The following is a 15,525-nucleotide window of genomic DNA, read 5'->3' on the forward strand; positions in this document are numbered from 1 at the left end:
GCTTCCACAGCCAGCAGCCAAGATGAAAGGTAGAACCAAGAGCATAATTAATGCTGCAATTTATTTTAAAAAAAACAAAAAATTAAACATGGTTTTTCCTCCTTTTACTCTATTTTTGTAGATGAATAGTAATGAGCAGAAAGCGGATATGTATGGCAACAAGTTTGTTTGGTGCACAACTTAGTTAAATACAGAAAATATAGAATAACCCTATGTGTTTCTATATATTCCGAGCTACAGATTTTTTTTTAAGTCTGACTTCCATTAAACTGATTTTAATATCTTTTTATAGTAAAAATCTAATTGCTTTTTTAGCATGTTTAATTTTGAACTACCTACTCTACTCAGGACTGACTCTTTATTCTTCATGTTTGCAAACAAACTATCTCTTTCATATGAAAGAACATAATGGATTTTCTTGTTTGTGGGAAAGTTGATGGTGTTGCCATGTATTATAAGCAATAAAGCACCCCGGTTGTACAACATAATGATACTGCAAGTCACCTTTGAGTTCTGTGACCTTGTAAATTAACTCAGCCTAAGGCTCATTTCTCTATATGGTCATAGAACTCTTTGATGACTTGCAAAATCCTTATTGTTGGGGAATTGGGTTACTGGCTAAGGTGGTTGAAACCCTACTCAAGCAGCAACCACAATTCTTGTCAGGGTGAAACACAAGCAACCCTCAAATGTTAACCTGTGCTTAACCCTCTGGTAGCTTGGCCCAAAGCAGCAGGCTTAACAAAGAGGCAATGTATGAAGTATTTATGCAGCAATTCAAATAGTAATAATGTGAAAACACAACACAAGAAAAAACTCACATTAATTTAGAAAAATTGAGTAAAATGTATTAAATGATTTATTACCAAAATAACAAAAATCCAATCAGTCGAACCGGAGATATGCAATGTTAAAGATTTCAATGAAAACAGTGATTAAAAGCACAAAGCATCAAATGTGGTTATCTGAGTGACAAGTTGAGGTTGACCATGATCGAGCATGGGGTGGATACAGGGACCAAATTAGGCTGCAGAATAAAGTACTCTAAATACATGTTGTGGAACGTTGCGAGATCCCGCGATGAGGATGCGTCACTCAGCAGCAGCTGCAAGGAATTACATTGAGGATGCATCATGCAGCAGCAGGTCAGAGGAGCTGCGGAGCAGCGATGTTCGGTCCTGCATCGAGGATGTGTCACTCAGCTGAGGTTCCATACTGTGTGGGGTTCTGCGTCATGCCTCACCATGCAGCACTTCCGATGCAAGGCGGTGTGTCATGCTGCATTGGTTCTGCTGGGACCACAAGTTGGGTTGGCTGAGCACCTTCAGGCCCACTTCAAAGTGTCCAGGACTGGGGTGTCACCACTTGGTGGGAAGACTAAAGCAGATAGAGGCCAGGTGCTGGGTACAAGGTGGGTACAAGGTGCTTGAAGGCTTTTCTGTCCCTGAGGCACTGATGAGGAGGCCAGACAACTAGTCCCTTAGAGACACTCTAGTGGTCTGGGCTAAGATTGAAGGCCCATTCCTCCTCACTCAGGCAGCCGGGCAGCAGAGCAGCAGGGCAGCAGTCCTTCTTCCAGAGCAGGACAGCAGTCCTTCTGAGTTGTATACAGATCCAAAGGTATACTGAAGGGCTGGGTCTGAGGGTCCAATATTCATACCTGGTGCCCACTATGAAATAGGAGACGTTTCCAGAGGCTTCCACCCAAGAGGTGCTTGGAATTTCCAGCCTCCCTGCCCAGGTCCCAGCTTGACTGAGGGCACAAAGGACTATTGTCAAATCCTTTGTGAGTGTGCTCAGGCAGAGGCTTTATGGTGTGCAACTGTGGTAGGCTCCTCCCCTCTCATCAATTCAGGGATGGCCCATCCTGCCAACACAATATGCCAACTTTCTAATAGTGGCATTTTCAGATTTGTGACTTAAAATTTGAATATACCATTAAAGAGAGTTTTAAATTACAATTCTTTAAGCACCAAACTCGACATCCCCATTTGCTCCCAATTGAAATTTACAATTTATTAATTTGGCATATACTGACCAGGACTCAGCTGTCCATAATCACTGAGTACACTAGGCCTTCTCAAGGTGATAAATCTACGAGACTTAATTGATCAAGTTCATGTGACAGGGACAGCGTATTCTGGGACAGAGCATTGATTTACGCCCAGAAGTGAGAAAAGTAAGCTGAGTATTGGAAAGAAACATTGGGGCGGAGATGGAGAAACTGTGAGTTCAGGGTTAAGAGGTGGAACACAAACAGGGGCCCTTCTTACTTTCTTGTTTCTATTTTCTATCTTTTGAGGTGGGTACGCCGACCTACAATGTTTTATTTGTATTAGAAGTTTAAGAAACCCAATGGAAATGATTGAAACCTTAAGAAAGTGAAGAAATATAACCAGTGCAATATAGCCCTTTCATCTCTGTAGTGAATGTGTTCTCTGAAAACATGAAATTTAGATTAGCTGCACACTTTTCTTTCCTTCAAGAAGTATTTATTTACACACTGGGTACAACTGGGTTAATATTTTGTGCCTCGGTCTTTATGAAGCAGTCAGACTTAAGTAGAATAGCCACTTGGCGCTGTAAAATTCCAGACAAAACTATGTTTCTGTGGAAACGAATAGCATATTTTAACATTACAGGAAGTAGCTCAGTCCACTTGTATATCACTCAGAATGTAACTGTACAAAGCGCTGATCATGTCATTTTGTTTGTTTACAGTATTTTGTTTTCGACTTCATTGGTGCACAGGATCATCTTTTCAACAAAATTATCAAAATATCCGTAAGTGTATTAGATCTTTTATTTGTGCTGTTGCGCTGATTCGTTCACGATATTTGGTTCTTGGAATAGATAAGCCCCATCCATTTTGTGACACCTTGTAAAACGAAAACATTTTATGAAACGATTATATTCCTCAAGACTCTGGTAATGCCTTTTTTACTCTTTGTTTAGTAAGTGCCTTTGGTGCTGAATCTGGGTACTAAAAAAACACATTTGGCAATTCACCTCGAAAGAGCAATGGATGTTGCATTTTTTTGGAAAAAACTCAAAAACATATGATTAAACATGGATCTAATTTGCCAAAGTTGTATTTAGCTCAGATTATCTGTTTCATTTACTCTGAATGGAAAGATACTACTATAGCTTGTAGATAGAAAGGAAATAGCCCACGCAACTGTTCTTTAAGCTAAAAAGTTTTTTATAACTACAGAACACAGGGTACAGGGGAATCAAAGCAGACAAGTTTTAAAGCACCGCATGGGTCTTATGATGCTTTGAATCTGACTTACTGGTAAAAATACGGTTTCCTGGAAAAAGAGATTTTTTTAGCAATGAAGACATAATGGTCTGTGCAGATGGTTCTCAAAAATTGTGTGCTCTCCCAGATGTCTGAATCGCAGTGCGGCCCTTGTTGGGGCCTTGTGACCCCCCTCTCTTTGAGGGACGGGGGTGTCACGGTGCATGCACGTTTTATTTCAAATGCTGGGATGAATGTCTGCTGTCCCTTGCAGGGAGGGCTTTAAGTGTGATGACAAAACTGGGGGGTTCTCTCAAAGGGGTGTTGCCAATGTAATTAAGGGTGTGGCTTAAAAACACATAACCTAAAATCTGTGCTTAGCATAGTATGTCGCCCGACTTAAATTTTACTGTTTCTGTAATTGCATCCAGATATATGATACTAAAAGTAACATCATACCTACAACAAGTCAAGGCTTTTGGTTTTGTCAATGGTTGTTAGTTGCATAAGATAAATAAGCAGCAACTATGGCTGGTATATAATATTGAAAAAGCTTCCACTTAAAGCCCTGGTGACACCAGGACAATGTTGCTGCTCCTGCGTTTCAAAAAGAAAGTGAAATTCAGAGAGAAAATGACTCTCTTTAAAGGATTTCCCTTCCCCTACAACGCTCACCTGGCATGACATCATGCCGCAACTTCTCCACTAGTGAGAAGTGAGCGGTGTGCGCATGCGCACATCCATGTGTCTGCTGTCACTGCAGTCCAGAAAGAAATGTACCACCTGTGCCAGAAAAGGGGGCGGTGATGAACAGAGTGTCTGAATTAAGCAGACCACTCTTACCCAGTCCAAAGATCAGGGCTTGATCCATCACCGTTTTTTAGCTCACTGCACCATCCCAGCTCAGAACTTGGCTATATGCAAATTAGTCTGACCCTGGCCCAGTGCATCATGGGAACAGGGCAGACCAAACTACCAAGCCAATTCTTATACTGGGAAGGAAACAAGCTACCGGGGACCGGTTTCTGGCATTTCAGCCGTCTTCGGCCCGGCACAAAACAGAGCCCGATAGAAACACGTTTTGAAGCCCCCCCTTAAAAAACTGTAGGTGCTCAGCACCGGTGACCCCTAGCCCACTTAAAACCCTGTTTGCAGGCCTCCTTTACAGTATTGACAACTTGTCACTCGGAGTTGCAAGCCAATTCATGCTATTCACGAGCCAAGAGCTTTCTGTCTCCTAACGAAAAGTCCTGTAAAGTTGCAAGCTTTGAGCATCACTCATTGCAGTGAGAATTCCATACTATTTGCCTTTGCTGACATAGTCTCTGCCGGTGCTTCCTGCTCCAACATGTGGACAATTCGCAGGCATAGGCTATAGGCAAATAGCAGGGGTGCAGTAAACGCATGAGCAGAAACTGACCTTGAAATCTCATTGTCTGGAGTTTGCACCCAAATTGAAGTTTTAAGCAGGGCTTAAGAATAATTATCTGCTAATTAATAAAAAGCATTTGCAAAGCAATAGTTCTAGCATTTGTGAGAGTTTAAGCTATTGGCATTGTAAATGACAATGCCTTTTATTTCTGTTTTGATAATTAACACATAAATAAAAAGGCATTGTAATTTACAGTGCCAGTAGCTCAAACTCCTGTATATTCGAGACCTATTTCATTTCAAAGAAGCGGCTGCCATTGTCCCAGGCTGCTTGGAAAGTGAAAAGGCACATGGCATGTCACACAGCATGTTGCAGGAAAGCATGTCATGCCTGCAGTGCGAGAAACTCATTAAAGAAAATAGTGCTTACAGATTAAATAAAACATTGCGTGTAACAAAAGAATTAAAAGGGCCAGTCCTCATGGGAGGGTTGCAAATGAAGAACAGGCGGTACTAAGGAGGGTCTAACAAGCCTATTAACGAATCAGAAGGCAGAATTTACAAAGGACAATGACACAAGCCAATGAAAAATATGGGCAGAGTTAGCGGAGCTTCAAGACCACACTCGAATACAGCATACATTGCATAGCAGCGCATGCACTAACCAGGCTCCTCCTAAAAAATGAAGTTCAATAAATACCCAGACACTTTGGAAATGAGATGATGCGCACACAAAAATCACACACATCTATTCAAGCACAAGTAACCATACTTACTACTGCAGATAGTGATGTAAAAGGCATACAAATGGGCATATATTCCTGTGTATATAGAGCACAATCACACACACACACACACACACTGAGTTAATGGCTTCGTCGAAAATCCCATTACTGACAGCCATTACTACTATTTTTAGAATCCAACCCGGTTTTAAAAAAAAAAACACTAGCAGACACTTTCATTTCAATAACAGCAGCCAGCAATCCCTGTCGGAAACATCTTTGACATTACCATAAGATTTATGTAAGTACCATATCCTGTCACTTATTGCATCTGTATTACCCGGGCCGGCTGGTCCCTAAAATGAGCCTTTGTGGTTTATGTTTTTGAATGTACAATCAGCCACCCGTGAAGACAATCACATTTGTATTTCTGGATCGAAAAACCAATTCTTTTGCAAAATAGCATCTACATGTGTTTCATTTTTGCTTAATGGTGCATATCACATGCACACATGTTTTAAATATTCCTTCTCTGGGTTCACGTGTGCCTTTTTCACAGGTTCTGCACAACAAATTAATAGGCAGCATCCTGATTGGATCCTTTAAAGTGGACGTGGGCACAGTCTACGGCGAGCCAGGTGGGGACAAATGGAGCCGCGCGCTGCGCTGCTTTCTTCAAGCTGACATCTTTTTAAGAATAACGTTTTATTAAAGTTTTAGTATTCCAAGAGCAGGAAGTGCCTGTATTTTAAGTGATTATAAAATTGAGCAAATAATGTCAGGCATCAAAGGTGGAAGCAGCACGATGACGTTACTCATGACGCTGGGTGGCAGGGGATTGGGGGATTGGGGGACCACTCAGCAATGAGGGCCACACATCTGAGCAAAGAGTACCAGTTAAGTGTGAGATGCTACTTCTGAGTCCAAGGGCAGATGCTGGGAAGGAGATTTAAATTGACCAATGAAAAAAGAGAACTAGCAAGCAGGGTATTTGGTCTAAAATATGAAAGAAACAGAAGGCAGCACTAGAATGAGTAAGATGTGTTCACTCTAAAGGGTTGGAACAGTAAGCATATTCCAGTGCTCTCTATGATGCAAACTTATGAGATATTGAAAATTCAACATTAGCAGAAGTTGAGGTCCAAAGGGCTGCTCTGAGCTCACTAAGGAAGTCTTACAAATACCTGTTGTTTAGAGAGGCAGGCCGCCATTTTAACGCGAATTAAAGTTTGTTCAATTATACAACAAGCACTGCAAAGCCTGTAGGTCTGACCTGTGCATCAGACTTGCGCATGTTGCACAAACCAACTGGCTTTGTTAATGCTGGGGTGTGTACTGGGGAGTTAGCAGAGACAAACGTTTCTGAGAAATAGATGCTGCGTAAAGCAAGCATTGGCAAAGTCAATAGATTTGACCTTGGCAAGTAGTGGTGATTATTTTTCTTTTTTTGTTTTTTTATATTGCGAACCTAAACCACAAAAATAAGAAAAAAATAAAATATGTCTCCACCTACACATGGTGTTTGTGACCTCTAAATCCTATGATTTAAGCTTATTTTACCATGTAGTAAAGCCTTTTCAAACCCCAAGACGGGTTCAATGACTCATTATGAATCGAATGAAATGGGAGTCTCCTCCTATTTGTGATACTATTTGTGGTTCACAATGAGACTGCAAGTCCAATCTCAAACCATTGGCAGGTTACCAACTCCTCAAAGGTAAATAGATTTGTGAAACAGAAGATGTGCCCTTTGGACTGTTTCTCCTTCGGGAATCATGCCAGGAGCATCAGAGGAAGCGAGCAGCGGATCAGGGCTTCCATTAAGAAACACGGGCTACTTGAAAAATAAAGTTTATCAAGTGGTAATGCAAACACAGGGACGGTGGTCTGTTGTTCGTTACTGACTACAATCTCAGTGTTTGCAGCTCCTCACAAGGGGGTCACAAATAGTGATCTACCAAATTAATATGTTTTAGGTAGGCCTTCTTGCAGCCCCTTCCAACTCATTAGTACATAGCTTGCGTTGCAAAGTTATAGACTGGTCGTCAAAGAATGAGTGAGCAATATGTGACCACTGTCTGTGATCAGTTTGTTTGGCGAACTGGTTCCAGATTGCTTATGTTTGGTAGTGTTTACGTGAGGGTTGAATGGCTGTAAAGGATGGGTAGGCAATTAATAAGATTGGGAGACACTTGAGTGTAAGAAAGAGTGAAGTTTGAGAGAGACAAGTCTTTTGAATGGATGGTACAAGGAAATTGTCAAGTTTAGATCCGCAAAGTCTTCAATTCTTGGGCTCTGGCAAAAAGTGCTGATAGGAAAGATAGTAATAGTGAAAGTGAGGATTCAGTCAGGTGAAAAATTTGACAAGACAGTAAAGAAGACTTAAGGAAAAGGTGAAGAAAGGAGCCACCTTTGTGAGATAGCGGTGGCATCAAGCGGATAGAAATGGTGAGGTTCAGTGACTTGCAGAAATAAATGGTGTGGATGCGAGGTAAGGAGCTTAAGTCGCCAAGTTGGGAATTTGGGATAAAACTAGTAGGAAGAGAATTAAGAAGAACAATATCTGATAAAGATCTTGTTACAATTATATATGTTTTGGTTGTCTTAGGTCATCAGTTTTGTGACAAGTGGGCAGTGCTGACAGACCCTGGTGACATTCGAACAGGAGTGAAGGGATACCTGAAATGTGACATCAGCGTTGCTGGGAAAGGAGACTCCATCGCATCCAGTCAAAAAGCGAGCGACGCAGAAGAACAAATTGAGAAGTAATGTTTTTTCTATTATTACTTTCCATTATTAAATCCTTCCAGATACGTCCTTCCAAGCCATTTGCAATGTATCTTAGTTCCCCAGCGGGGGATATATTTATCCGTTCAGAAAGTATTTACATTTGTTCGGAAATATTTCTCTATTCATTAGGAACTTGCTGATACCTAAAGGATTTCCATCTGAGCGGCCATGGGCCCGCTTCTATGTGCGAATCTACAGAGCAGAAGGACTCCCGAAGATGAACTCCAGTATCATGGCGAATGTAACCAAAGCCTTCATGGGAGACGGCAAGGACATGGTGGACCCCTATGCTGTAGTCATGTTTTCAGGCCAGATGGTAAGGATCATTATTTCAGTGGTAAGGAGCAATTCTCCCCTCTGAAATGAATCCCATCACATATTGTGTAGTTTTCAACACAAGTATTCATTTATTTATGTGTACGTATTTGTATCAGCAAGTACATTTTTTAGCAAAAATGTTCCTATTTTGGTACAAAAGTCAGATGAATTAAGGACTGTTACAAAACCAGTGTGTGTACAAATAGTATTCATTGAATAATCCACTGTGTGAGAACAAAAAAAACACATGGACAAACACATATATGTAAATACAGTACAAGAGAAGTATATGGTGTAGAACAGCAGGGTGGGCGACTGCCTTCTCTTTCATGGTATACATACACAATTGACATGTATACTGACATATAGGATTCAGGTTTAAATTATTCCTTTCCCATTACCCATATTACAGATTATTAATTATCAACAATAATACAACTGTAGAGATTTTAGAATGAGATTTACTGTCGCCCATGGGCTGTGTGACTTGTGACCGCTTTTGTTTTTAGGTTGCCTATGTCCGGCAAGGCAGGTAAGCAAGTGTTTTTTGGGCTCACGGAAGCCATTTTCTGTTTGAAGAACAATGTGGAGCTTCACTGTAGGCTGGATAAGGAGAATGATTTGAAACCCTTCGTGAATGACATGTAATGATATCACAACTCGCTAATAAAATTATAGTTGCTCATAATATGCTTATACACCACACTGTTGCCTAATGGCACTAGGAAAATTGTACCAGAGAAGTCTGTTTGCTGAGTAACTGGGTCTTTAGGCTCAAATAAAATTGCAGGTAGTGAACGTTTTCTGCTTTAATTCCTTAGGAAACAGATATCTGCCCCAGAAGACTTATTTGTAAGCTCTGCTTTCCCTAAACTGATGGATTTATTTATTTGCGTGTTTATATAGCGCTGTGAATAAACTCCCGTAAATGTAAATGTAAATGTATTGCGAATGTATTGGCATTTATATAGCGCACTACTTACCCGTAGGGTCCCAAGGCGCTTCGACCGCTGCGAAACCCTTCCTGGCTTCCCTGAGAGATGGTCCCTTAATGGGTATCTCCAGGGTGAGGCCAGGCATCCCCGGCGGTCTGGTGGGGCCGTTAGTGAAGATGAGGCAAGCTAATGCCCAGAGTTGCCGAGTGTGATCGCTGATCAGAGTGGGCACCGAGGCGAGAGAATTATCGAGTCCGCTGACCCTGGTCCAGAAACCTGCCGCGCCGGGAATCGAACCCTGGTCCCGGGCCGTCCTCTGCTCTCGGGTCTGCCGCCTGTAGGAGTATCTCCGCGCTGATGACAACCGGTAAGGAAACTGATAAAGGAAGCAATGAAGTTAAAAGTGCTATGAAGCTCCTATAAACCAACAAAGGTGCTAGTTAGAATGAACTAAACAGAAAAGTTTTCAGGTATTTTCTGAAATGAAGATGGTTATGGCATTGCCTCAATGAGAGCGGGAGTGAGTTCCAGAGGTTGGGACCTACTACGGACAGAGCCCTGCCACCTAACCTAGATTTAGTTATCTTAGGAACACTCAGTAACAACTGGTCAGTGGATCTAAGGGCACGGGTAGGGACATAAGGAACAAATTTGCTGGCCAAATACTCTGGTCCCAATTGATTGAGGCCCTTATGAATGATGCAGCAGGTCTTGAACTTCACTCGTTGACGTATTGGTAACCAGTGAAGTTTGTGAAGTAACGGTTTGGAGGAGGATCTGGGGGGTGCGTTAAGCACCAACCTAGCTGCTGTATTTTGCACCACCTGCAGACGATCCAAAACCTCCTCATTTGCACCTGCCAGAAGACCGTTACAATAATCAAGGCGGCTGATAACCAAAGCCTGAACTAAGGTTTTCCTATGGGAGTCAGGGAGGAAAGGAAAAATTCTACGGAGGAGACCAATCACATGGAAGCAAGATCCCACAGTAGTATTGACATTTTGCTTCATGGTCAACTCCGGCTCCAATCTAACTCCCAAGTTCTTGATTATTGTTTTGGGCTAAGGAACTGGGCCCAAATCAGAAGGCCACCAATCGAGGGACCATTGAACCCTGGCTTCCCCGAAGAGCATCACCTCTGTCTTTCCAACATTACATTGAAGAAAGTTGGAAGACATCCACCTTGCAACTGCCTTCATCCCATCGGAAAAGGATTGTATAATTTCCGGGGTACTCCCAAGTTCTTGATTATTGTTTTGGGCTCAGGAACTGGGCCCAAATCAGAAGGCCACCAATCGGGGGACCATTGAACCATGGCTTCCCCGAAGAGCATCACCTCTGTCTTTCCAACATTACATTGAAGAAAGTTGGAAGACATCCACCTTGCAACTGCCTTCATCCCATCGGAAAAGGATTGTATAATTTCCGGGGTAAGTTGTTTAAAGGGGAAGAGCAGCTGCGTATCTTCAGCGTAGGACACTGGGCAGAATCCAAAAGCTCTAGTAACATCTGCCAAGGGAGCCACATAGGTATTAAATAAGGTCGGGCTCAAACAAGAACCCTGCGGGACCCCCTTGGTAATGTTAACCTCTTCCGACCTAAACTCACCCATGGTGACAGATTGGGTGCGGTTGGAGAGGAAGCTTTTGATCCAGTCCAGTGCTCTACCGCCGATTCCACTCACAGACAGTTGTTCGATCAGGATGGTATGGGAAATCGTATCAAACGCTGCCGATAAGTCTAGCAGCACCAGGACGACAGAGTAGCCCTTGTCCTGGTACAGCCGCAGGTCGTCTGTTATCGACAGCAAGGCTGTTTCAGTGCTGAATTTTGGCCTAAAACCTGACTGTGATGGATCGAGGCTACCAGATTGTTCTAGGTAGGTAGATAGATGCTTGTTGGTGTGCTTTTCGATGATTGCTTGCAGCATGCCCAGACCAGTTCCTAAAGTCGCCACAGGTCTTTGAGTTGCACCCTTGTTCCAAAGTCAACCAATGAAAAGCATCAAGGGCTATGTGTGCTTCCTTGAGGGGTCTTCGCATGCGTCCTACAGCTTTTTTTGAGTCTCTCCAATCTCTCCAATGGATGCTCAGGTAGTCTCTTTTCAATACCATTTCCATAATCAGTCCTGGAAAAAGAATGAATCCAAGTTGGATCCAGTCAGTGCAGGCAGGCTATATATGGGCTCATCCGTTTTAATGGCATAACTTGAATGTCAAGATTTCATCTGCATCATATGAATCGTCCACATTTGCTCTTTTTTCTGAGCCCTGCTTTTGGGTATTCAGTGAAGACTGAGTGCTTTCTGTATCCCTGAGCTGCCAAGTGCTTCTGTGTAAACAGGCAAACAGTTCACCCAAGTAGGAACCACAGTGGTAACTCCAAGAGGACTAATTCGGGATAGGTCTGTTGCTACATGCATGCTTTAGTAACCCCTTGACGGCCAGTGTGTCTGCACACACCAGGACCATGTATTGTCTCCAGTATTTTCATAAAACTTGGGCAAACAATGAAGTGATAATTCCTTTGTCAGTTGTGGTCTAAATTATATCTAAGTCTGTCAATAGGACATGAAAAAGCTTATGGGTGCACACGGGATAAGTCCTCTTTATCAATGTGCACACAAGTCTCTGAGCATCATCCTACTATTAAGATGGACCTGGGCAGATGTAACATTCTGCTTGCCTCCTGCTCCAACGACAAAAGTAAAGATGTCCTGTGGTCTTGTTGATGTGGATTCCAAGAAGAGCATTGAATTAGGAGACCCGCAGAGGGCAGTAAATCAAGCTAACATCATCTCATCTGTAAGCCTGGGCCTGGGTTTATATAGGAATGAGGTATGGTGCATACAGGTGACCTGTAGGTAAGTTGTAAGGCGCCACCTGGAGAGCGCTGTCTGATTGCAGGATTCACAGTCAGCAAAATATCAACTGTGAAATAACTGTGACCAATACTCAAAACACATCAGTTCTTTAAAATGCCAGTGGCATTGTTGAGATGGCTAACCACAAAGAAAAGGGAGTCATTCAAGTGGTGGGGAGGAGGTGTGATATCAAAAGAATGTTTTGTGATATGGTGTGGGCCTACTGCATCACCGAGAATTGAGTTCCGAAATAAATTCTGTTCAGTGTCATGATGGGACCGATGATAATGAAGTGTTAGGAAACAAAGTCAGGAGAAAGGTGAGAGGAAAAGGTGTGGTGAAGAAAGTATGGTTGGCTCACAGGAGGACAGTGGTTGAAGGGTGCCTACACACAGATATCGCCCAACGTACCTAGAGGATTATGTGTGTGGTAAAGGGTGACACCCCATAGTCATTGAGAAGAGGAGGAAGATGTGGCACACATTTATTTAATGGTATGTGGTGGGCATACCTTTATTTTATGGTGTGTGTTTTGTTAGACACTCACAGTGTCTGTGCTGCTCCATTTTCATTTAGGAGCCACTGGTTTATTATATTATCTTTTGTTGTTCTTTCCTTGTTGTTTAGTTTGCCTCTGCTAAATTCCTTGATCTTTTGATGTATGAAGGGAAGGAGATGTGCTGTATCAGAATTGATGGGCTTGGGGTACATGTTCCTTTGTGTATGGGTTGTTCTAGTGTCTTGATGTTGTATGACACAGGTGAATTCTTTCTTGAAGTGAGAAGTCTGCTGGCTGGCGAGGGAGAACCAATTGCAGTTATCTATGTTTGGAATAAAGAAGATATAAAATCCATATGGAGGACATCCTTCATTGAGTCACAAGATCCAACCTAAGTAAAATGTTGCTCACTTTACCCCATCTTGCTTAGGCTAATCCTGTATCTCTGAATGTCTATAGTAGTTTATTAACACTTGATAGATGCTAAGGCTGAACACTGCTTCTAGATACAGTAGAATTGACACTTCAATACCTTTTTCTCTACCATGTCCATTTCTTCTTTGTGTACCAGTTTTTGTTGAAAACGAGATTGACAAGAATCATGTACAGTCTATTCAAGGAAGGTGCCACACTGATATGTTATTGCTCAGTCATACATCTTTTAGAACAACACATTTAAGATGTGATGGATGTTTCTTGAGTTAAACAGTTCCAGGTTAAGCATTGGGTTTATGATTGCCTTTTCCAAACATGGGGGGTACTTTTCCTCAAAATAGGAAAGAGTTGAAAGCTTCAGTGACTGCAAGGCTACATGTGGGTCTGTTACTGTCTTTCTGTAAATTGCAGGTGGAATTGCATCATTAGTAGAGCCAGGGGATATGGCTCCCCACGTATTTTGTGGTTTATGACCAGACCCTCCAGATGCAGCTTTTTACCCTTGGTTTCTGCTATTTTCCAATTACAAAACTAGGTTGAATCTTTATCTGTGGGGTTCTGTTGCTGTAAAATTGAAGAAATGTGCCCAATGTTAGATCTGTCAGTCTTATATTGGTACAGGTAGTGAAAAACTCATAATTCGTTTTTCACTACTGTGAGGGCTACCTGCCCCATAGCATGGCAGGGGGCATTAAATTACATTTAATAAGTGCTAACTTCTGATGGTGACAGATGACATTTCATGTTTGGTATCTATGATCTATGATTTTCCTTCCCTGGGTTACATGACTGGGTGTAGTTGGCAGTTGGCAGTTAGGACATTGTGAATTCCTCCCAGACAGTCAAACAATAGAGAGAATCAGGTATGCCTGAATTCACCGTCTGCTGGCAGGATGGAGGACGGGGCGGAGATGGGCACAGCCCACTTGCAACTGCATAGGTTGGGCTCTGACTTCACACAAAAGGTTTGTCAGCCCTTCACAGTTTATGCAGCCAGATTGGAGCCAGGGTAGTCAGGAAATTCCAAGCACTTCAAAGAGAAACCTCTAGAAACATCTACCCATCACCAGAAGCATCAGGTATACCAAGAGGGCCCTCAGACCAACTCTTCAGTCCACCTTTTGGACCTGCAGAAGCACTCTCAGAGGACGGTCTGTTTCTGTGCCTGTTGCGTACCACACAAGACTGCTTCGCTGCACCTGGAAGGACTGCTTTGTTGCCAGGAGCCCACCTTGATGCCTCCAAGGCCTGTCCTGCTGCTTGAGTCCTGCTTCTCCATCTGAATTCAGGACTACCAGTGCAATTCCAATGTCTAGTTGGCTGGCCTCCTGTTTGGAGCCAGAGGGACATAACAGGCTCCCACCCAGCCCAAGTGAGTCCTAACCTCCCAAGTGCTGGATTTTCAGTGGTGGTGCTAAACATGCCAAGATAGCCAAAATCTAAAACTTAGAACGTGGAACATTGTTAACTAAAATCTGCTTTGAGAAATGAAGGAAGACCAGGACTAACCAATTTGTCTATCCACCAGAGGTGCATTGCCGGTTGGCCGGACTTCTCAGTAGCTCCCACTACGTTCTTCTTCACTGGAACAAATCCTGTTCGGCGTTCCTTTGCTGAATGGAAAACCGGCCTCAGCTACTGCCCCTTGCATTGTCCCACTGGAGAATTTCAACTTCCATAAAAGTGACTAATCCAAACACGGAAAACTTCACCTTCAACTTCATCCTGCAGCTCCCAGACGATGACACTCCTTCTTCAGAAACTCCCTGCAGCCTTGCCCGGCAGAACTTTACCTTCTCTGAACATTTTTCTTGAAAATTCTTCTAAGTTGGAAGATAAGCACCATCCCAGCTCAATCCACTTCTTGTATCTGACCCACGCTCCATTGTGGTAGGCCATATTTGTCGGCTGACCAGGTCTCGCGCGACTAGATAACTGTTGTTTGTGCTTTGATCTTTTAATTAGTATTTTTCACTAAAAACAAAATCAGAACTTCATTTCTACTGATTATATTTGTGTCCTTTTGGTGTCACATAATGTATTAAAAGGTACCCTATTTTTCTAAATTGGGCTGGGATTTTTCTTGAGTTGTGTTTTCACCGAATTACTGCTTGTGGCTGCATAAATAATTTACAAATTGCCTCTAAGTTAAACCTGACTGCTTTTTTGTGCCAAACTGCCCACAAAGCACAGGTTAATTTAGTGACTTTTTTGTAGTTCACCTTGCCAGGGACTGTGGCTCTTTCTTGACTCGGGCTGACACCCCAGTCAACTGACATCCCAATTTCTCACACCCAATATATTTGCAAATACATTGCTGGTGTTTTTACTTTGTATTTGTTTAACCC

The 15,525-nt window shown here is 42.6% G+C and overlaps 1 protein-coding gene across 1 annotated transcript in view; it reads left to right on the forward strand.

Moving 5' to 3' along the window:
* FER1L6 (fer-1 like family member 6) overlaps positions 1 to 15,525 on the forward strand; it is a 755,805-nt gene that overhangs the window by 412,630 nt on the left and 327,650 nt on the right. The window contains exons 6-9 of the mRNA XM_086966191.1: positions 2,722 to 2,784; positions 5,897 to 5,975; positions 7,946 to 8,102; positions 8,257 to 8,443. Of these exons, the coding sequence (XP_086822317.1) occupies positions 2,722 to 2,784; positions 5,897 to 5,975; positions 7,946 to 8,102; positions 8,257 to 8,443 (486 nt within the window). The remainder of the gene's footprint in view (positions 1 to 2,721; positions 2,785 to 5,896; positions 5,976 to 7,945; positions 8,103 to 8,256; positions 8,444 to 15,525) is intronic.

The sequence above is a fragment of the Lissotriton vulgaris genome, chromosome 4_1 (assembly GCF_964263255.1).
Source record: "Lissotriton vulgaris chromosome 4_1, aLisVul1.2, whole genome shotgun sequence".
NCBI lineage: Eukaryota > Metazoa > Chordata > Amphibia > Caudata > Salamandridae > Lissotriton > Lissotriton vulgaris.